The sequence below is a fragment of the Chelmon rostratus genome, chromosome 19, assembly GCF_017976325.1.
Source record: "Chelmon rostratus isolate fCheRos1 chromosome 19, fCheRos1.pri, whole genome shotgun sequence".
Lineage (NCBI taxonomy): Eukaryota > Metazoa > Chordata > Actinopteri > Chaetodontiformes > Chaetodontidae > Chelmon > Chelmon rostratus.
In genome coordinates this window covers 23,418,168-23,441,206 of record NC_055676.1, presented here as the reverse complement: position 1 = coordinate 23,441,206, position 23,039 = coordinate 23,418,168, and the positions used below count along the sequence as shown (strand labels likewise).

The window sequence follows — 23,039 nt, the reverse complement described above, 5'->3', positions numbered from 1 at the left end:
GTATTTAAGTGATGTTGATGCAGCCGCTGTTCGCGTTTCTTCACAATGACAATGCTAACATGCAGCTTTTTAGCAGCAGTTTCCCATGTTCACTGTGTTAGTTTAGCATGTTAGCATGGTAGCATGTGCCGATTAGCACAAAAAGCAAAGTCCAGCTGATGTACAGCACCGTTTAGCTCCAGCAGACATGTATTTAAGTGATGTTGATGCAGCCGCTGTTCGGGTTTCTTCACAATGACAATGCTAACATGCAGCTTTTTAGCAGGAGTTTACCATGTTCATTATGTTAGCTTAGCATGTTAGCATGGTAAAAGCAAAGTCCAGCTGAGGCTGATGTCATTACCTCTGCAGGTATTTGGTCACAAACCAAAATAGTGACCAAAACAAATGAACACGTTGACCTGATGATGGCGCTAGATGAAGAGTCAGAGGTCACAGTTCATCCTGAGGGGACCATGAACATTTTAATTGTAGAGAAACGAGCTTCTGGACAAGATTCACGTCAGGAATAAATTGTAAATGCAGCAGTCGTGCGGCTGATGCACATAAACACGTCGACGGACGCTGGTATTAACCACATGTGATCAGAGATGATGAGAGACGGCGGCTTTTATTTCATGACACTTGAGGCACAAACAGTAAACGGCGAACAACAATCGGTGCATGCTGATTAACGTGAGCGGTCGCACACTGTTCAAACAAACACATCAGATACCTGAAGGCTGGAAGGAGACAGATAACACATGAAAACAATCATCACTTCAAGCTTTTGGCACGAGAATAAAAGAATTTAAAGAAACCACGACGACATCAAACATTAAAGGGATGAAGGGACATTTTGTTTAAACCACACAGCTTCCTCACATCATCATCATCATCATTATCATTAAACTACTCTACCACTGACGTGACTTTCCTGAAAAAAATCACATTCTTCCCTAAAAGGCCTCGAGCCTCGTGGCAGAACACGACAGCGTGTCAAAGTCTCAGCGAGGACAGGAAACGCGTGTCGACCCGCCACAAGAAAACACTTTAATGAGCGCACACGCCTGTCACCGAGCTCAGAGTTCACTCAGGTGAGACTCGTTAGTGGCTGCAGTATGTAGACAGGTGGAGAAACGCTGTCAGGTTCAGCTTTTAAAGAATAAACCAGGTGTTTCATATCTACGGGAGTCACTTCTGCTGATCACACGACAGTTTAAACGTTACCTTCGCGTCCCTGAAAAGCTTTTTTTTAACTCCTCACCTGGCCGCAGTGATGAACAGGTGTACTCCACTGACATCACCGCTGGGTGTGGTTACAGGTACAGCACCTGTGACAACGCTCAACCTGTAATCATTTGGAAACCTGCATTGTTTACTGGTCATCAGTCTTCTTCTTCACTGCTCATAAATATTCCTCCAGCCAGTTAGCTTAGCTTAGCATGAAGACTGGAAACAGGGGCAAACAGCTAGCCTGGCTCGGTCCAAAGGTAGCAGAATCATCATCATCACCCACACAGACATCAAATACATCAACACATGACTTCCTTCCTCTGCTATCACTCTGTGAACTCACACAAACATTCCCCCCCCCCCCGTGGCTCTGGCGGTTGAAGCAGGGAGGTGTGTTGTCAAGGCCACATGATGAAAGTCACGAGCGGATTCAGCATCACTTCACACGTGACGGCACAACACTTTACTGTATGCACGCAGCGACGTTCACCGGACGGATGGGAGCGATGGCATTCGGTTAATGTTTGGCCTCTCGGGGGTAAAACTCGGCCAGGGTGCTCTGAGGGATCCTCTTCAGCATCTCTTTGGGGAAGATCCTCATGAGCTGCCACCCGACGTCCAGAGTCTCGAACACGCTCCTGTTCTCGTAGGCACCTGGACACAAACAGGGGGAACAGGTGTTCTTCAAGACATTTTCATACCACATAGATCCAGTTTAACCAGCCCGAGTTTAAAAGATGTCAGATAAAGGTAGCGGAGTAGAAGTACAAGCATCTGTCGCACTGAACATCTTTGTTTAGTCTGTCCATGACAACAGAGGAAACCAATCAGGAGAGAGGAGTTAAAATTCTTTCTTGTCATTGGCCGATTTTTTTCTTTCTCCTCGTTCAGTTTCAGATGAAGTTCTTCATGAAAGAATATTCCACTTAGAATAAACAGAAAGAAGTCAAAGCAGTGAAATGTCGTCACTGCTGATTAAAGATTCAAACCGAACAGAACGCCGCCTCATTAAACTGTGTTTCCATGCCAACCGTCTGCATTCAGATGTTCATTGAAAAAAAGTGCAAATAATTTAACATTCATCAGTTTTTGTACAGCAGAAGTAGAAAGTGGCCTGAAAAGACTGCAGTAATAATGCACTTCGCCTCCGCGTCATCCATTAATTTCTGATAACGGACGCCTCGAAGGGCATTATCCCGCTTATACCATGGTCACTTACGAAAAAAATAAATGTTAAATCAATTATGAATACCTTAATGTTGTTAAGTTTTTCACAAGAAGCGGCTGAGCGGACTATTTAATATCTCTCGTTGTGACGCGTTGCCAAGGTAACCTTGTGATAAATAAACTGTGAAATAACGTATGTTAACGTATGTTCTGAGCTTCTGTTGTCACGGTTACCAACTAGCGTTTGAGCCAGCGCAATAATTTAGAACAATCAGGCTATCTGACCGGAACTTCTTTTACAGGTGTCCTATAAAACTTTTTAACGGACAACCTGCAGCCAATCAGAAGCGATCTGCCCCACTGCACCTTGGGAGATGAAGTTTTTCTCAAATTTGCTCAGGAACTCCAGATAGAGCAGGTCATCAGCTGTCAGAGCCTCCTCCCCCACCACCGCCTTCATGGCCTGGACGTCCTTCCCTATGGCATAGCACGCATACTGCGCGCACGCACACACACACACACACACACACAGTTTCAGAATGAGATGAAGGCAGGGAGCATGTGCAGTAAGCAGGAAGTGTGTGTGTGTGTGTGTGTGTGTGAACTCACGAGCTGGTTGGAAACGTCGGAGTGGTCTCTGCGGGTCATCCCCTCGCCGATGGCGGATTTCATGAGACGGGAGAGAGACGGCAGCACGTTGATGGGAGGATAGATCTGAGGAAAGAAGACGTGATGATCGATGAGGAGGTACCAGTGACTCACACACACACACACACACACACACACACACACACACACACACACACACACACACCCCGTCCTGCAGACAGAGGACGTTAACTGGATGTAGATTTAATTTATTCAGGTTATTTCCATTTAAATTCCTCCACATGAACGTGTGACACGTGTAACACTAATTATCTGAGAATCTTTTACTCCTTCACAACACGAGCTGATCAGATATATATTGATTAGATTTCCCTTTTATCCTCAGTGCTACACCCCCACTGTCCCTTTATTTAACTTCATGCTTTTATTGTTGCAGGTTTGTCGAGTAGTTTTGTTTGTCGAGCACTTTTACACCTTCACCTGCACCTTCACCTGCACCTCCACCTGCATATATATATATATATATATATATATATATATATATATATATATATATATATATATATATATATATATATATATATAATTGATATATTTTCATTTCTGGTATATATTTAATTGCATTTATGAATATGTTTTAGTGTTTTATATTAGTATCTTAATTTTATTTTCGAATCTTTCTTATTATCTTGTTTATAACATGAAGGTTGCAATGCAAATTTCACTGGTATATTTTATTGTTTACTGTTTAGTGTATTTTATTGTTTAGTATATTTTCATTTCTGGCATATTTATTACGAATATTTTTACTGCATGTTGGTTTATTTTATTTTCGTATCTTAATTAGTGGCACGAGACTCGCCTCTATAGCTCAAAGAGCTAACAATTGTTATCCCACGCGTTTTTTCTTCCCATTTTTCATCTTCCACCAGAATTTCAGCACGTAGCTAGTCCCGCAGCTTTGGGAAAACCCTTGCAAAACGTGCGGCTCGATCGGGAATGGTGTGCTACGTCTTTTACAGCTCTTTCGTCAATAATTCGCAAAGTTATACGTGAAAAACTGCAAAGAATTTCCCATAAGAAATGAATGGGGAAATTTCCTCAAATTTCAGCCTTTTTCAATTGTCCGCTGCTCGGCCATACTTTCTCCTAGAGACTTCATTCAAACTTTAAAACGTAGATAATTTTGTCGGCTCAAAATGAACCTCAGCACATTTTTTGATATCTCTCACGGTTTTCAAGCTATGACCATCTGAAGACCATAAAGTTTCTCAAAAAATGCTCAGAATTTCTCCCCCTAGAGTGGGTGACATTGCCTGAAATTTGTTTCTAAAATTGCCGTAAAATCCAAACGGTGAATAGGAGACACAGAATTTATGGATCTTTTTGTAGACAAACCTTTCTTCTCTCGTCAAAGTTCAATTTTAAAGGGTTAGCCCCCACCAAATTTAAATAAAGAGGGATCTTGGACCAGCTGCCCTGCTCTGCTGCTCCATGTAAGGTGTGCTCCAACACACCTGATTCAGATGCTCAGCTCGTTACTGGGCTCTGCTGAGGCCTGATAACGAGCCATTCATTTGAATCAGGTGTGCTGGAGCAGGGATACATCTAAAACATGCAGGGCAGTGGTGCTCCAGGACCAGGACCAGGCTTGAGAAACAGTGGTATAGATAACACCAGCAGCCCCCTCGTACCACTGTCAAAATTTCGTCAGCGCCGGAATTGTCTAGTTTTATTTTATAATCTTATAATCTAACATAATTCAGTTTAAAAAAAGGTATAAGGAATTGATTCTTGCGAGATATAGTCATGACTAACAGGTATTTGGGTGTCTTTTTGTGAAAGTTATTGATCGTAATTGCTGAATATACGGATCATGTACAAGTTGAAGATGAATCATGTTTCAGTCATGAGTTTTTGCTTTTTGATGTTGTTGTTTTATTTTTTTTGTCTCGATAAAACTGTAATAGTACTTTATATATATATATTTTTTTATTATATATTATACTCCCTTTCGCTCATGTAATCTGAGATCAGCTGAGCTGAAGCTGAACTGGTGATTATTTTTTTGTTTAATTAATTCTTTTTTTTCTCTTTCTTTTCTTTTCTTCTTTATTATTATCACTTTTGTCTGTTTGCTCTGTCTTTCTTTGATGTTCGAAATAAAGGAATCAATCAATCAATCAATCAATCAATCAATCAATCTTTCTTATCTTTCTTATGATCTTGTTTCTAACAGGGGGGTCGCGATGCAAATTTCATTACCATGTCACGCCTGACATGATCAACAAGTCCTGAATCAGGTCCCAAGTCAAGACCAGCTTTGTGAATCAGGTCCAAGTCATGTGAGTCCACACCTGGAGTCTACGATGTGCATGGAAACAGGATCTAAAGGGACCCGGACCTGCTCCTCATTACCTGTCTGTTGTGAAGTTGTCTGTCCACGTAGATTTGTCCCTCCGTGATGTAACCCGTCAGGTCAGGGATGGGATGAGTGATGTCTGAGAGACACGAGAACAGAGTGTAACAGCAGCACTGCGGCGTTCGGCATCGCGAGCTCGCGGCTGAGTGCGTGAGTACCGTCGTTGGGCATGGTGAGGATGGGGATCTGGGTGATGGAGCCGTTGCGTCCCTCCACTCTGCCGGCTCTCTCGTAGATGGTGGCCAGGTCCGTGTACATGTAGCCGGGGAACCCCCGCCGGCCCGGCACCTCCTCTCTGGCCGCAGACACCTGACGCACACGGGTGAGTAAACGCACAGTTTATTTCCGATTTCCTGTCGTCGTTCCAGAATAAAGGCACCGTAAACCGTGGCTGACCTCTCGGAGAGCCTCTGCGTAGGAGCTCATGTCGGTGAGGATGACGAGGACGTGCTTCTCGCACTGATAGGCCAGGTACTCGGCCGATGTCAGAGCTAAACGAGGCGTGATGATCCGCTCGATGCTGCAACGAAGAAGGAAGTTTACCCTCTATTATTTATTAGTCTTCATACGACTTCATGTTAATATCTTCTGATGTAAATGTGACCCACATGGAATGTGTTCACATTGGTTTAAAAATGTATTTTTTTGTGTAATATAATGCTGTTAAAAGGGAGTATCAAAAGTACAAGTTAATGTCATGTTATGACACAAAGGGGCCACAAGGTGGCGGTAGCAGAATGTTGAGCGTCTCTTTCTCGGTGGAGCGGAAGCTCCTCATTCATACGAGAGTTGCCATGGTGACAACAACAACCTCTGCTCCTCGTTTCTTCTGTTCTATACAGGTGGTCCAATGTTAAACAAGTCATAGTAACTAACAAACATGATTATTAGTGTGATTAACATGATTAGAACGTTGTAAAATAAGGTTCGTAGCCTTAGCGTGTGTAGATTGTGGGAACAGTCTCAGTTTGTTTCGCTAGCATCGTGGTTAAACATGGTTTAATACAGTATGCTATATGTGTACTTGAAGTACTTTGGTGAAACATTTTGAGTATTTGAAAGCGTGACAGAAAGATGGAAACATTGTGTTTATTTTGAATAAATTCATACGAGAGCTGCCATGGCGACAACAACAACCTCTGCTCCTCGTTTCTTCTGTTATATACAGATACAGTAATCTGCCTGCTGGCCCCATCACCTGGGACCTGCAACATAAACAATCTGAATCTGAGATGCAAAAGTACGACTGAATGTTAACAAGGCAGTTCATGAGAAGCGCACGGCGAACACATCTAATGTGTCTTTTCAATATTCTGTTGGAGGTGATGATGAACATAATGTCTGTTTCTATTTATGATTCAATGAAAATGGTTCTAAACCAAGTTTTTTTTTTAATAAACAGTCAGAGGACGAGTGAAAGGTCAGACGTACGTGGGGTCGTTGGCGAGGTTGAGGAACAAACAGACGTTGTCCATGGAACCGTTCTCCTCGAAGTCGGACTTGAAGAACCTGGCTGTCTCCATGTTCACCTGGTGGAGGACGAGAAACTGCAAATGACTTTGGTGCATATGTGACACTGAATGAAGCTGAAGCTCAGTCAACGTTGCAACCTAATGAACCAGTCTGGTGGAAGCTGATCTTAAAGTAGCGGATTTATTTGACCGGTTGAGGCCGGTTTAACACACGGCGATAGCACAGCTGTGTTAGCAAACAGCTAAACTTCCACATCCAGCAGAAACAGAGTCACATGCTCGTCCCATCAGAGTCGTGTTTCTGTCCACCCGATGAATCGGCCTGATTTATGGAACTAAGTCTGCAGTTGACCTGACCAAACTCATCGTTATTAGCTGTTTCCACTCATCACGGGACATCATGAGGTTAGCGGCAGTTAGCACGTTTGTTAGCTCAAATGAAATGATGAATGATCATAAGAACAAACTGTAACAAACCGTCAGAGAAAACACAAAGAAGCTCAGAGATGTTGTGACTGATGGGTTAGCATGATGCTCAGCATGTTAGCCGTTAGCTCACCAGCTACAGTGGCTCACCAAATATCGCTTTTAGGGCTCACAAAACTTCTAAAACCAAACTCACATAATGAGCTTTACTGGTGCGCCCGGACAGTGGCGTGCACGGGGGGGGGGCAGGGGGCCTCGTGGCCCAGTTTTTGAAAAAAGCCCTCTTGGACTCCAAAACGCGTGCTAAAGTGCCCCCTGGGAGCCAAAATGCGTGCTAAAGTGCCCTCTTCAGTGGCGAGGACACGATATATGTGCCCTTTTTTTCCTTTCGGCCCCTGCCCTTCCAGAAGTCTGTGCACGCCACTGTGCCCAGACCTTCAGTCCAGTTTTCTCTCCCTGTGAGCTCGGTGTTTGGTCTCCTCCAGCTGCTAAATGCTGCTCTGTGTTAACATCTAAGCATTAAAACACCCGGAGCACGGAGGAGAGCTAAAACCGGGTCTAAAGTCGCTCTCGGCCTCACCCCCATCGCTGCGAACACGATGGCGAAGTTGTCCTCGCTGTAGTCCATCACGTCTTTGGACTTCTTCACCAAACCGGCCTGCCGACAGATCTGAGCGGCGATCTGACGAGGGAACGACGAGAGAGACAAACCTGAGCTTCTCGACTGTTGGTCGGACTAAACAAACACTGTGAAGGCGTCACTTTGGCCTCATCGTCACCACATTTCTCACTATGTTTCCAAACCAAACGATCGATCGATTAATGGAGGAAATAATCAGCTGATTGATCCAGAATGAAAAGAATCATTAGTTTAAATGAAGCTCAACCAGCTCCAGCTTGTAACAGAGTATTTTCAGTGTGGTATGAGTACTTTTACTGCAGTAAAGGGTCTGAATACTTCCTCCACATCTGATCAATCTCAAAACTTTTACGTTAATTAAATCGAGCAAATTAAAGAAAATCAATAAAGTTAATTAATCAAATGTAACTGCAGTGAAGACAGAACGTAACAGGCCTCCTGGTGTGTGTGTGTGTGTGTTTCTGTGTACGTGTGTGTGTGTATATATATCTGTATGTGTGCGTGTGTGTGTGTGTCTCTCTATGTTTCTGTGTGTGTGTGTATCTGTGTATCTGTGTGTGTCTGTGTGTGTGTGTGTGTGTTTCTGTGTATCAGTGTGTTTCTGTGTGTGTATCTCTGTGTGAACCTGTGTGTGTGTTTCTGTGTGTGTGTGTTTCTGAGTGTTTCTGTGTGTGTGTGTGTGTGTGTATGTGTCTCTGTGTTTCTGTGTGTGTGTGTGTTTCTGTGTGTGAACCTGTGTGTGTGTTTCTGTGTATCAGTGTGTGTATCTGTGTGTGAACATATGTGTGTGTGTGCGTGTGTGTGTGTGTGTGTGTGTATGTGTCTCTGTGTTTCTGTTTGTGTGTGTGTGTCTCTGTGTGTCTGTGTGTGTATCTGTGTGTGAACCTGTGTGTGCGTGCGCGCTCACCTCGTTGTGTGGCAGCCCTGCAGCAGAGAAGATGGGTATTTTCTGCCCTCTGGCGATGCTGTTCATGCCGTCGATGGCAGATATGCCGGTCTGGATCATCTCTTCGGGGTAGATGCGACACTGAGGGTTTATTGGCTGACCTGTAGCGTCGACGCAGTGATCGGAGTCAGACACCTGTGCTCTGCAGGTGACACCTGCTGTCGACATTTGTCATCCTGTTTGGCTGATTCGGGTTGTATTTTATATTTGCATATATATTTATCTTTTCTTAACATTAAAACAACGTGTGCTGCTCTGTGCGCTGTTTTTTTTTTTGCAGCTTTATTGATCGTTTATGCTGAACACTACAGACTGAAGACAGTAAAGATCCTTCACTCTGAGTCTGCAGGTCGACTCTCACCTGCAGCGCCACCTCCAGGCCTGCAGCACAGGCTCTGTGCAAAGTACTTCAAAACTAAACTGCAGTACTGTAGAGGTAGATGTAGTAAACGCACCGCCGGGGGGTCCAGGAAGCTGATCTTCCTGCTGCTACAGCAGAGACCTACCCATGATGTCCAAGAAGTCTTCAGCCAGGACTGCTGGTCCTCTGTCGATGGGTTTCCCCGATCCATTAAACACACGACCTGCACACACACACACACACACACACACACACACACACACACACACACAGTTCATGAATGTGTGTAAAGCTGCAGAGCTGAAGTCGCCTCGGTTTGGACCTGAATGAACGGGACAGATTTACTGTGTCCTACCCAACATGTCCTCGGAGACGGGCGTCCGCAAGATGTCTCCTGTAAACTCACAGCTGGTCTTCTTGGCATCGATACCTGAAGTCCCCTCAAACACCTGCAGGGGGCAGCGTGGAGGAGCAGGGACGGAACAGGAAGTCTATCGTCAGTAACGATCATTTAGGGGTGGAGCAGCAGGTTAAAGACCTGAACCGTGTGGAAAGAGGACTTTCAGGGACGTGGTCCCATGAGGATCAGGGGCTTAAAGAAAGCCTGAATTTCTCTTGTCATTTAATTTTCAATAAAAACATCATTAATTTTCACATCTACACCTCCATACATCTACACCTCCATACATCTACACCTCCATACATCTACACCTGCTCACCTCTACACCTCCACAGTGCTACTGCAGGTTAAAAACAGTTTAACTCCACACTGGCACTTCTGTGAAATACTGAAAACACACTCTAAAGTACAAATGTCAACCTGATGGTGGCGCTAAAGGAAAAGTATTCATCCTCTGGGTAACATGAACGTCACTGAGATCAGCGTACCTGCACCACAGCTTTGGAGCCGGTGACCTCCAGCACCTGGCCGCTCCTCTTGGTTCCATCGGGCAGCGTCAGGTGGACGATCTCGGCGTACCTGGGAAACTGTTGGAGCGAAGTGTTCGTTACAGGAAGAGACGGAGTGTGTTCACCTGCACGTTAGCATCCTGGTTTTAGCTCAGTCAGAGTGTGATGTTTACATGGACTGACAGGATCCAGGTCTCTGATAATCTGTGTGCAGCTGATTTCATCTCAGTCACTTTGTTCTGTACCAGCAAAGACTGATCAGAAACCAGGACCAGGTGTTCACAGACCACGGTGTCCTGGTCTCTAGAAGCCAGGATCAGGTGTTTACATGCACAACACATAGCAGGGATGCCCCAAAAACCTGATGAGAACCAGAACACTCGGCACATGTTCCACACTGTGTCCTGTTCTAGGTGATAATGTGTCAGACATGAGACATGAAAGGATGTTTATCACAGGTGACCTGCCGTCGTTCTTACCTTCACCTGATCCAGAATCACCAGCGGACCGTTGACTCCAGACACGGTTTTATAGGCTGAGGACGCAGAAAACAGGAAGTGTTGACGACAGTGAGAACACAGTCAGCAGAGGGCTCACCTGGAGGTACAGGTGAGCCTGTGGCACCAGCTGACTGAAGAACTGAATGGATTTACTGATAAACAAAAAATAAATCAATTATTTCTAATGGATTGATTTGATTATTTTCTCCAGCAGGGGCGTGCACAGACTTTTTGAAGGGCAGGGGCGAAAAGGAAAAAAGGGCACATATATCGTGTCCTCGCCACTGAAGAGGGCACTTTAGCACGCGTTTTGGTTCCCAGGGGGCACTTTTGCGCATGTTTTGGCTCCCAAGAGGGCACTTTAGCGCGCATTTTGGCTCCCAGGGGGCACTTTTGCGCATGTTTTGGCTCCCAAGAGGGCACTTTAGCGCGCATTTTGGCTCCCAGGTGGCACTTTAGCACACGTTTTGGCGTCCAAGAGGGCACTTTAGAGCGCGTTTTGGCTCCTAGGGGGCACTTTAGCACGCATTTTGGCTCTCAAGAGTACACTTTAGCGGGTGTTTTGGCTCCCAAGAGGACACTTTAGCGCGCATTTTGGCTCCCAGGTGGCATTTTAGCACGCGTTTATCAAAAACTGGGCCACGAGGGGGCAGTCGCCCCCCACCCCCCTGTGCACGCCACTGTGTCCGCTGAGTGAAATGAATCTCTTCAGACTTCTCATCATCATGTTGGAGCTTCAGCTCAGGCTCACAGATGATCTGATCTGATCTCCATGTTTGAAGGACTGCAGAGCTGCAGAGGGGGCACACATCTTCATCCCACTGAGCGCCCCCCACACACACACACAAACCACAACCCTCAGCTCAAGCAGGGCTGCAAACATGAAGCACGAGCTGTCAAATGCCACAAAATCAACAAAAATGTCACCACCAAAACCCAGAAGAGCCTCAGTTCAATCTGTCAGCAGACTGAAGAAACAGCAAATACTCACATTGATTTTCATTAAAGAAGAAAGAATCGATCAGGTGAGAGAATGATTGACAGGTGTCAGGACAAAGGTCTGATGGTCTGCTTCCTTCTCTGTTCCGTCTGTGTGACTTTTAACATCTTTAAATTGACGCATTCCTGCTCATCTCGGTACCAAACAGAGTGATGTCAGCTGCTGCCTGTGCTCACACACACACACACGGACTTACTCAGGCGGGGCTGGGAGATATAATCCCGCTTCACGGCCATCACATGCTCCCGGGAGGCGGCGGCGGCGGCCGGAGCGGCGGCCGGACCTTTGTTCCCACTGACGGCCGAGGAGAGCTCACTCATGGCCCCGTTCACCATCCCTCTGAGCGCCTTCATCGCCATGTCTCCACCTGCAGCAGCCGCAGCGGCGTCCCGAGTCGTGACAGCCTCGGCGCATGCGCAGCGGGCGCATCTGCATCGCGGGGGACGCGCGCTCATCAAGTGCGCAGAAAAGCTCCGTGATGAAGCTTCTCCCCCCAGGCAGGAGGAGTAAAAGCTAAAGTCAATAAATATTAACGTGCAGGATCACTTTGTTTCTCACAGGAACTTTTGATCCATTCATTCTCCAAAAGTCACCTGAACTCTAAATATTTGGTTTGGAGAATGCCGTAAAAACAAGCTGGAAAATCACATTAAACTATTACGATGGGTTGGCACATGATAAAGATTTTAAACCTGCCCAGTTGGATGGGCGTTTCAAACAATGGCTATCTAAAGGTATCACAACGTACTGTCTTATCTCTGATAAAGGGAGACTTGACAGTTTTCAAAAACTGTCTTGATTGATCTTGATTGACGCATTCAAATCTAAATTAAACCGGAAACTGATTACTCAAATCTATTCCTGTTTACAATCCTTTAATGACTCCTCCACTCTCTACATTAAATCCAAATGGGAACGAGAAGCACCAATAACAATTTCAGAAGATGATTGGCTAAACATTTGTAAAGTTCAAATGAGCACTTCCAGCTCAGGTCACTGGAGGGAATTCTCATGGAAGAATATTATTCGCTTTTTTATCACTCCTAAAATTAAACAGCTTCAGAAAGGTCAGCCAAGTTATGGAAGCTGCTGGAGGGAGTGTGGAAACGTTCAAGCAGATCACTTCCACGTTCTCTGGCATTGTCCGATTATACGATCTTATTGGAGGGATGAAGCAGAAGAAATTAAATCGATTATAGGCTTTGAGATAAAACATGATTTCTGCACAGTTTATCTCAGTAATATTTCCCCTACACTCAGCGTTACTGACAAATATTTGATTAAAATAATGTCAGCAGCCAGTAAAAAAGCTATTACACGAAGATGGTTATTAAAGGAACCCCCTTTAAGAGAGGAGTGGAGTGGAAATATACGATATGGAAAGACTGACTTTCTCCTTGAACCTGTGCACGGACAAATTCAACACGTACTGGAGCAAATGGACAGCTCATCTCAAGTGACTGCCGCCCCCCCCATCACAACAGGAAGTGGTTCACAGTCACTGGGTCGGACTAACCCCATGCTCTGCTCGATATACTCTTCTGGCGCTGGTTGAACACAGTAGGAAGACTTTTACTTCACTTCGAGGGGAGAAGAGTCCGTGCTACGAGGGAGCTGGAAGAACTGATTATCATATTCATTTACCCCCACCTGGCCCTGGACCTTGGCCCTACCTCTTATTATGTATATGTATACATGTTGTCACAGTGATTAGACTCCCCCCTCTTTTCCCATCTGTGCATTTTGGTTTCATGTTTTTTTTTTTTTGTTTGTTTGTTTGTTTTTCTATACATATTGGAAAACAATTGATTCTATAAAAATAAAGTTTAAAAAAAAAAAAAAAGTCACCTGAACTAAACCTTATATTCAGATTAGATGAAGAGTTCAGTTTCACGCCCCCAGCTGCAGAGGACAGGACAGCGTGGACGGTTTCATACCGACCGTCTCTTCAGCAGGACATGAATCTCAGCTCCTGCATCCGGACGCCGAAACACTGAGAGCATCACAAAACCAGGAGGAAAACACCTAGACAGACAGCAGGACAGCTGAGGAGGAGGAGGAGTTCGTCTCTGTGAAGGACGAGCAACTTAAAGACAGAAAAAATAAAAACAGTTCATATTAAACCAAAATTCTGAGACTGAAATGGAGGCAGGAGCAACAGTCATCAGTCCAAAAACATCACGAATGAACTCGTTTATTTCAACAGAAATGTAAAACACGATGAACTCTGCTGACCGCAGGTCTGAAACCTGTGACACGATCACATGACTGCTGTCTGAAGACACACCTGAAACAGTGAGCTCACACATCCTGTTCGCGTTTCCACAGATAATAAAAGCAGCACAGGTGTCAAGAGGCGCTTCCACTGGATTTAATGTCACTCTACAGGTTAACACAGGTCACACCTGACCCACAAAATACACACACACACACACACACACCAGTACACCCAGTCTGAGTGGCCCTGCAACACAGGTGAGTTCAGTCCATCACTTCCTCTTCGTTTCCACTTCCTGCTGAACAGGAAGGACGTTACAAGCCATGTCCCGATCAAAGTTCTTGATCAGGAGTGTTTTCTACACTCGTCTGAGTCTCAGGGTCCCGGTCCCAGGGTCCCGGTCCCAGGGCCCCGGTCTCAGGGTCCCGGTCTCAGGGTCCCGGTCTCAGGGTCCCGGTCTCAGTGCAGATCAGACTCGTGGTTCTCGTGTATGTTGACTCTGTGTTGGTGTGAATATCTGAGCTGATGTCTCCCTTTGGGACCGCCCCAGTCCTCCTCAGGCCCATCATGGCCGTTGGACTCGCTGGTCCAGTGGGGGGAGTACAGGGGGAGGGGCGGAGGAGGCGGCGCTCTCCATCTGTCCTCCTGCGAGCAGGAGGACCGACCCCACTGGGGCTCTGCCGGAGGATATCTGGCCCTGTTCTCCACTGTGTGGGGGGGTCTCCTCCACTGACTGTCAGGGTGAGGGGGCGTCCAGCGATACGGGTGGTGCACAGGGGGACAGAGCAGAGGTGGAGGCAGTAGCGGTGGACTGGGGAGGAGGCCGTCGGCTGCACGGTGGTGATGTGAGCGGTGGTTTATTCCTCTCAGAGGGAAAGATCTGAAACAAAGACAGGAAGTAAGAACAGCAAAACGTGCTAAAGACAGGAAACTGGTTAGCTTAGCATAGCATAGCATTAAGACTGGAAACAACTAGCCCGACTGTCCAAAGCTAACAAACTCCACCTCCCAGCACCTCTGCAGCTCAGCGATGAAGTTTGTTTAACTGAAGCATGAGCTGCTTCTACAGGGAGGTGCGTGCACCGTATTTCTTGGCTGGGAGGGGTCACTTCCTGGAGGCCCCTCTGGTTGCCTGGAAACAACACAACGAGACTCCAAGAAGTCACTGACAATGTACTAAGGTCAGATTTGTGCTCTTCCTCCTGCTGACCTGTGGTACCCGGAGTCACCGACGTGAGGTCGTCTCTCCTCCCTGTTGTCGCAGTCTGACGGACGATGTGCTGCAAGACCTCTCATTGGCTCCTGCTCAGACTCCTCCATCCCCTCGTTACTGGTCCCACGACATCACAGATTAATAAACATGAATGAACGATCGCTGAATGTGCAGACACTCAGAACCACAAAAACACCGGCTCACCTCCTCTTCGGTCCACATCGCAGGTCCTCCAGGTAGTTCTGCCGCTCGATGGCGTGGCCCCGCGACGAGTTGAACACTGATGACGAAACAGTAAAGGTGCTTTACGCTCATTCAGGAAAGAGCCGGAAACACACTAAAATAAAGACTATGATCAGCACTCACACTCTACAGCCTCTTCAGGATCCATCCCATCAACATCTATCAGATACCTGCAGGTCAGACACAGCTGTTAAACACTGTCCACACCTGTTCCGAGCAGCACTGTATGTTTCACTCTGTACACACCTGCAGATCAGGTAGCCGGTGCGGTTCAGACCGTGGGTGCAGTGGACTCCGATCAGCTTGTCTGAAAGGACGGAGAACATGTGAACGTGTATCAGCCCTGAGTAGCGTCTGCAGTTTTCCTCTCAGGCTGCAACAAGCTCCTCCAATAAGGTTAGCCGACTGTACGACGCTGGAAAGGCGAAACCCAGGGCGAAAAAAGCCCGCGAGGCCGCAGCTCGTTGTCACGTGACTGAAGGCACCGCAGACTGAGCGCATGAACATCATAAACAGGAAGTGAACTGACGCCTCCTCCTGACACGTTCTGCACAGCAGCAGGACTCTCACCGTTATCGCCGTTGTCTCGCAGAAACCTTCGCACGGCACGTTTGAAGCTCAGGATGGTGTCGTCGCTGGGAACCTCATGACCAGCGGTGAAGATCTTCAGGAAGTGCAGCGACGCTGGGACGTCCTACACACACACACACACACACACACACACACACACACACACACACACACACACACACACACACAGGGCATACTTTACTTAATATCTTATTATACTTACTACTTATTATATGTGTGTGTGTGTGTGTTTGTGCGTGTGTGTGTTTACCTGCAGTTTGTAGTAGCGTGTGGTGAAGGTCAGGTCAATGATCAAACCCAGCTGTTGGTTTTCTTTGTTCAAAGCGTCCAGCAGCTCCCAGGGACCAAAGACGGCCGAAGACGTAAGCTTACGGCTCAAAGACTGAAGAAGACACAAAGCTCTTCATCGGCAGCCATCTCACAGCTCGCTAACAAACACGGCTTTAAAAGAAAAACGAGCGAAGTACAGACTTCAATCTGGCTACTGACCTGCTTCAGAGGCACCTTGAAGGCAATGAATCGTGTTCCGCTAAGTCTTTTCCCGACAGCTTTGTAATCCAACCATCTATTGGGAGGAAAAACATTAGTGCTCATACTGAACACACACACACACACACACACACACACACACACACACACACACACACAGTCCTGCTCACTTCAGCAACAAATGCGGATTAATCCGCCACTGAAAACAGTCCCCATTAAAAACGAAACTGTATATTTGTGTTTTTAAAGATTTCCACTGTCCGAAAATATCTTCATGAAAACTTGTTGTATTTTTTAAGGAATGAAAAATGTTTGTTTGTTAATATTAAATTAATTAACCAGGACATGATCAACTCTCAGATACTGATACTGGATGTGTGGTGGTGATACCGTATCGGTTGAGTTTCTGGGTCTTGATCAATCATGACTGAATGACAACAACACAAACCTGATACACAATCAGAGTATCACGATGTGATTCCACTGGAGCAACTCGATGGTTTGTTGTTGTTTTAAATTAAATCATTCAGATGTCTCTCAGTCTGGATATTTACCTGACCTCACACAGCAGCCAGGTGTTTGTCATAGCTAGCAAGCTGCTAACGCAACAGAATGAAAACTTCCGGAACTGAAGAGTGGCGCGGCTAGCTACAGCTCGTTTCAACGAAGCTAACGCGACTGATGAAAGGTGTCGGTTCTGCTGCTCACCTGTCCGGTATCCCGTTTTTCTTCTTGGTGTGTCGGGACATGTTTAAAGTGATCTCCTGCCGCTGCGTCTTTCCAACAAACTCAACCAATCTTAAAAGGCTGAACATAAAGTTACCACGTGTAGCCACAGAGCAGTTAGCCTGCTTTTAGCTGTACTTTAGCACAAGTGGTGATAGTTACTACTTCATACACACTGCCTAAAGGTGCAGAAAGTATCGCTGCTGATCTTAAAACACTATTAACTATTCTAATAAACCCTTTCCCATATTAAAAACGACCAGTGAGCACAAACAGAGAACAGCTGTCTGCTACGACTGCAGTCGCATGTGGATGACGTCACGTCAATCGTCAGACGGCGGCGCCATCTGCCTGCGTCCCGTGTGACTGCCACCTGGTGTCCGCTGTGGTATAACACCATTTGATTCGTCTCGTCTGTGAAACCTTTTGCTCGTGTTGCAGTGGTGGAAAGTAACTAAGTACATTTACTCAAGTACATTTACTCTGTGCGAGTGCTGTGCTTCAAGTCGATTTTATTCACAACCATTCATATTCCAACAAAGTTGAGAAACTGTGTGAAACACAAATAACATTTCTTTTATTGTTTGCTGTACGTCACAATTTAATTGCGTGCTAAAGTGCCCCCTGGGAGCCAAAACGAGTGCTATAAGTGCCCTCTTGGGGCCAAAACGCGTGTTAAAGTGCCCTCTTGGACGCCAAAACGCGTGCTCAAAAAAAGTCCTTTTCGCCCCTGCCCTTCAAAAAGTCTGTGCACGCCACTGCATTAAATTGTATCTTATCTTATAAATAAACAAAAGAAAACAGAAGATGATCATTTGTGAATCCTTTTTTACATATATTAATTAAAACAGCACTTGACCGTTGTGTCATTGGATCAGTGTCTTCAGTCCTTTCTCTGCGTTCGCTCTCTGTTATCAGGGTATTTTAAATTAAACTACGACATTTCTAATTCTGTGTGATACCAAACAGGCTTATGAGAACACACTTTCATTTTCATTCAAGACTTCCAGTCTTTTCAGCCTCTTGAACTCATCAGTCAGCAGGTTAGCAGGTAAAGCAGCACTTAAGTGTTCGTGTCACGTGAAGTCATGCGCCTTTCTTGGCCGGCATACCACCTGTGTTTCAGGTAACAGGTGTCGCTGGTCCACTTTCGCTTTTGCTGAGGCTCAATAACTTCATCATTCATTCGTTGAATTTATGATTGTTGCGGCACGTAGCGGCCGAGAGTGTCGGTCTCGACCTCACCTGCGTCAGAGAGCTGATGAACGTCTGCTGACTGAGGATCGCTCGCTTCTATGATCCAGATCCTGCTGCAGGTGTGTAACGGACGCTCTGACAGGTGTTTTTTCAGTGAGCGTTTCAGTTACAGCTGAAACATTCTGTGGATTAAATTATTCTTTATTAAAGTGCAGATATCTTTGGATTTTCTTCAGGAAGTGAGGCGACAGAGACAAACAGGTTCCCCAGCTCTTTGGCGGCGTCTGGAAGCCGAACGCCTCCCACCCGTCTGCATTCCTGATGATGACGAGTGCGTTCGTGACCTCTAGCTGATTGAAGGAGTCCTCTTTCTGATGGCGTCCGTGTGGAGCAGCGACGTGGCCGAGAGCCCCGCGGCCCCGCCGTCTTTCCCCGGCTCGCCGAACGGGAACACCTCCCTGGTCATTCGCGTCAGGAGGCACGGCATCTCCTTCTTCCCGGCCAGCTGGCGACCTTTGGCCTGGAAGGTGTAGGCCACCCTGTGGGACAGGCGGGTCATCAGGCGGGTCAGCTCCAGGTCACGATTCCCTTCTTCGTTCAATAACGTGCAGAACGTCTGGAGGAAGACCGACCCGAGCGGGTGCATGAAGGCCCCGTAACCTGCGGGGTGGGGGGGTTAAAACACGCTGCGAAACATTCAGCATTCAAATATACTTTGGATTCAAGCATTTGAAGTCAGCTATGTCTTCCTGTATTCTGTGCCAGATGATACATGAATGAGTTATTGAGGCCTCTCCTCTGGTCCTGGTCCTGGTCCTGGTCCAGGTCCAGGTCCAGGTCCAGGTCCAGGTCCAGGTCCAGGCCTGGCCTCGCCCTCCTTTTGACTCTTACAGGAGGAAGGTGTAAATAACAGGGGAAGACATTTTAATAGATGTCTGTGGGTGATTTACGGGCTCAGGTTTGCTGGAACATTCTCCGCCTTCACCTGCACCAACTCCACCTGCAGCACCTGAAAGATGGAGGTCTCTTCCTCCACCTGCCTGGTATAGTTTGCTCAGTCGCAACACACGTTGACTCCCTTTGGACTGAGGTTTGGTTACTTATCTCTTTTGATAAAGAGCAAACAGTGATGCAGGACAGGTGTTTACCTGGCGGGGTGGCGTACATCACGGCTGTATCCACGGGAACAGACAGATGCTGTGAGAAGCTGCACTCTCTGGTCTCGCCAGCTGAATCCACCTCCACGCCGTCATCCAGACCGCTTCCCCGACAGGCCTGCAGACACCCACAGAGTCCTCAGTAACACAGAACCGTATGCGCGTGTGTGTGTGTGTGTGTGTGTGTCCTGCTGCTGACCTGTATCAGGAACAGTTTGGCCTTCTTCTCCATGTATTCGTTGTCGAAACACGTGAAGATGCGCGACAGTCGGACGGGTTTCCCATCAGCCCCGAAAACGCAGCCGTCCTCCCCGTGAGACGACAGGACGGCCAGGAAACACTCCCTCACCGGCCGCCGGCTCTCTGCGGCACAAACACAACCAGACATACACGCTCACTTAATCACACACTTCAGCTTTTATTAGTCACCGTGCAGACGAACAAGGACGCACGAGAGGGAACAAATGGTACCGTGCGACAGGTGTGCAGGCATGCCTCGTCATTCCACATCCAGTAAAGAGCTCAGGTGAGACAACACCTGAAGGGTGTTTACTCATGAACCCTCAGGCGCTCTGTGTCACAGCTGTCTGTCATTGACCACAGGTCATGCTAACACAGGTCATGCTAACACAAATCATGCTAACACAGGTCATGCTAACACAGGTCATGCTAACACAGTGCATGCTAACACAGTTCATGCTAACACAGTGCATGCTAACACAGATCGTGCTAACACAGTTCATGCTAACACAGTGCATGCTAACACAGATCATGCTAACACAGTTCATGCTAACACAGTGCATGCTAACACAATGCATGCTAACACAGATGTTATAAAGTTGACCATCAGTCAGTCAGTCAGTCAGTCGATGACGGTTCTACAGTTTTATTGATCGGTGATAAGCAGCTATAAAACTCTGCATGAACTTTCAGTCTGTTTGATATCTGGGTGTGTGTGTGTCCTGATGCATTGAGGCAAATACACCATCTGTCTTCTTATTAGAAAGATAAAGACAGAATGGGGGGGTGGGGTTTTGCGTTGGTTTCACTCCCATGATAAGGTTCTAGAGATCTTTTAAGAGGATTTAGAAGTCATTGAGGAGGTTCTAGAGCTCGTTTAGGACGTTCTTGGGTTTTCTTGGGGGTTTTTTTGGTAACAGGTGAGATTCAATGAATCTTTAATGAGGTTCTAGTGATCAGTGAGGAGGTTCTGCAGTATTCAAGACTTCTGATGACCAAAACAGGTCAGGGGGGTCCTTGAAGACGGTTACTGTTGAAGTTCTGGGGTGCTCTAGGAGTGGGTTTAAAGGATCCTTTAGGTTTTAGGGGTCCTGTAGGTGGTTGAACACCAGTGGGTCCAGTAGAGTTGAACACACTCAGAGAACCGCTGACGAGGAACCCTGCAGCTGTTCTGCAGGCTCATGGGGGAACAAACATCCTACCCGACACAACAACAACTCATCGACTCGTTCAGGGCTAAATAACACCCTGAACGAGTCTTTTTACGTCAGCACATCTTAAGATCAGCAAGTTGACCAGAGACCTCTGGTCCAGGTCCTGCTTCTTGGACCAGAGTCCTGGACTCTTTCACACTCTCAGGTTATCTGAACGTTCTGTGTTCCAGAGTCAGATCACTTTAATCTGATGAGCCTTTCTTATCTGTCAGGATGGCGTAACAGCAGCGGAGATCCAGGTAGAGCAGGTGTCTCACAGTATTCATCCTGTGTACTTCTGTGTACTCGCAGTACAGGTATCATGTGTGTGTGTGTGTGTACCTTTCAGGAACAGCTCATAGATTTCGTCGCCGCTGAGGTCGGTGTGGACGTCCACCTTGAAGCCCAGCTTGCTGAGGGTGCGGTGGAGTTTCTTGGTGTCCGTCTTGGCTCCGGGCCTCCTCGCCAGATTCACACCGTGGTCAAACTGTGCCACGGAGACCAGGACCGCCCTGTTGCGGTCCCCGCCGTGATCCGTCAGTCTTCTGCTCTGCGGCATCGCCCCCCCGTCTGCTGTTTGCTCTGCGCGTCTGTGCTGTGTCTCTGCACCGCGGTCGAGATATAACCTCTGCAGACGAACCCTCAGTCACACCTGTGTTACCATATATGGACTTCCCTCTTCAAGCCGTCACATGCATTCATGTCACACAGTCTTATGTAACGCTGTAGTTTTCCTCAGTGTGCTGGGAAACAACACTGCAATCCTCCTGCCGCCCCCCCCTCAGCAGCTTTCCCTGAAACACACCAGCAGTCAGGTGCGGAGATGTGTCGTAAAGAAAAAAGAGTTAAACAAACCTTTGACCTCAGACGATCAGGAAATTCCAGACAAGAATCCTTTTTGCAACCATGATTTCAAACCTGCAGTAGTTTTTCCTTCAGCTTCGTCTTCCCCCACCCTAACACCACCCTCAGCATGCCTGCACAGGTGCGCGCCTGTACGACCTGCTCGCCCGCAGAACCCTCCCGTGGAAACACGAGTTTCGGTCAGTGCATCAAAGCAGATTAAATCCAGAAGGAGAATAATTATTGTGCACATTAGTTCAGAATGAGCTCCACCCCGAACAACTCCAACAGCAAAATCCTGAGTGAATCATCTCATGAGATCAAGTAGATCCCTCCACTGGAGCTCAGGTGCAGTTTTTGTGCAGTATTTCCTTGTGTAAAGTAGCAGAAATATAAATATTCACATAGGCTAAAGTACAAATACTTGAAAACTGTCCGTGCATTTTTACCACATTAACAACGAGATGTTCCACATTTCATAAATCATTACAGGAATTATGGGTTATGAAGCTGAGCTGAACTGAAAGTGGATCACGATGAGTCCGACCCTAAAAACAAAACTGACGCCACGAGTGGAGAAAAGCAAATATTAATCATCTTCCAGACGCGTTCAAACACATTAATGTCTGTGTTACATAAGAAGCTGCTGACGGCTGAATCACACACGACCTGTGTGATATTCATCTGCACTGCTGGAGAAGTACTCAGATCCTACCACAGTGTACAAATACTACAAACATTCTACTTGCGTACAAGTATGTAAGTCAAATCAAAATGTACTTTTACTCTGAGAAGCTGTGCAGACTGACTGTTCAGTGTTAAACCAAGGAGGCCGACAGAGAAAAAGATGTTATATTTGTGTATATTTGTACACACTGGATGACAAGTGTTAGTTTTGTTAGTTTTGTAATTTTGAGCGTAGCTCGATCCACTATTGTTATCCCACACGTTTTTTCTTCCCATTTTTCATCTTTCGCCAGAATTTCGGCGCGTAACTCGTCCCACAGCTTTGAGAAAACCCTCGCAAACTATACATCAAAACGTGCGGCTCGATCAGGAACGGTGTGCTACGACTTTTATAAGTTATTGGCAAAAAACTGCAAAGAATTTCCCATAAGAAATGAATGGGGAAATTTCCTCAAATTTCAGCCTTTTTCAATTGTCCGCTGCTCGGCCATACTTTCTCCGAGAGACTTCATTCAAACTTTAAAACGTGGAGAATTTTGTCGGCTCAAAATGAACCTCGGCACATTTTTTGATAT

The 23,039-nt window shown here is 46.5% G+C and overlaps 3 protein-coding genes across 3 annotated transcripts; all 3 read right to left on the bottom strand.

The window, feature by feature from the left end:
- Window positions 1-1,732: 1,732 nt before the first annotated feature.
- On the bottom strand, window positions 1,733-12,026 carry atp6v1b2 (ATPase H+ transporting V1 subunit B2). The gene is made up of 14 exons (XM_041959934.1): window positions 11,864-12,026; window positions 10,647-10,702; window positions 10,147-10,245; window positions 9,614-9,707; window positions 9,404-9,481; window positions 8,859-8,998; window positions 7,892-7,993; window positions 6,845-6,942; window positions 5,810-5,933; window positions 5,572-5,722; window positions 5,410-5,492; window positions 2,992-3,096; window positions 2,749-2,878; window positions 1,733-1,869 (listed from the first exon to the last, which is right to left on the bottom strand). Exons 1-14 carry the CDS (start codon window positions 12,024-12,026, stop codon window positions 1,733-1,735), a joined length of 1,560 nt encoding a protein of 519 aa, XP_041815868.1.
- Window positions 12,027-13,851: 1,825 nt separating this feature from the next.
- Window positions 13,852-17,814, bottom strand: dusp11 (dual specificity phosphatase 11 (RNA/RNP complex 1-interacting)). The gene is made up of 9 exons (XM_041960759.1): window positions 17,130-17,814; window positions 16,422-16,497; window positions 16,183-16,314; window positions 15,912-16,035; window positions 15,588-15,648; window positions 15,465-15,511; window positions 15,303-15,378; window positions 15,096-15,215; window positions 13,852-14,765 (listed from the first exon to the last, which is right to left on the bottom strand). The coding sequence occupies exons 1-9, from the start codon at window positions 17,234-17,236 to the stop codon at window positions 14,345-14,347; spliced, it is 1,164 nt and encodes a 387-aa protein (XP_041816693.1). The 5' UTR covers window positions 17,237-17,814; the 3' UTR covers window positions 13,852-14,344.
- A 21-nt stretch (window positions 17,815-17,835) lies between these two features.
- LOC121623481 (caspase-7-like) lies at window positions 17,836-21,776 on the bottom strand. Its single transcript, XM_041960758.1, has 4 exons — window positions 21,277-21,776; window positions 19,701-19,864; window positions 19,493-19,619; window positions 17,836-19,004 (listed from the first exon to the last, which is right to left on the bottom strand). Exons 1-4 carry the CDS (start codon window positions 21,491-21,493, stop codon window positions 18,691-18,693), a joined length of 822 nt encoding a protein of 273 aa, XP_041816692.1. The 5' UTR covers window positions 21,494-21,776; the 3' UTR covers window positions 17,836-18,690.
- Between the last annotated feature and the right edge of the window lie 1,263 nt (window positions 21,777-23,039).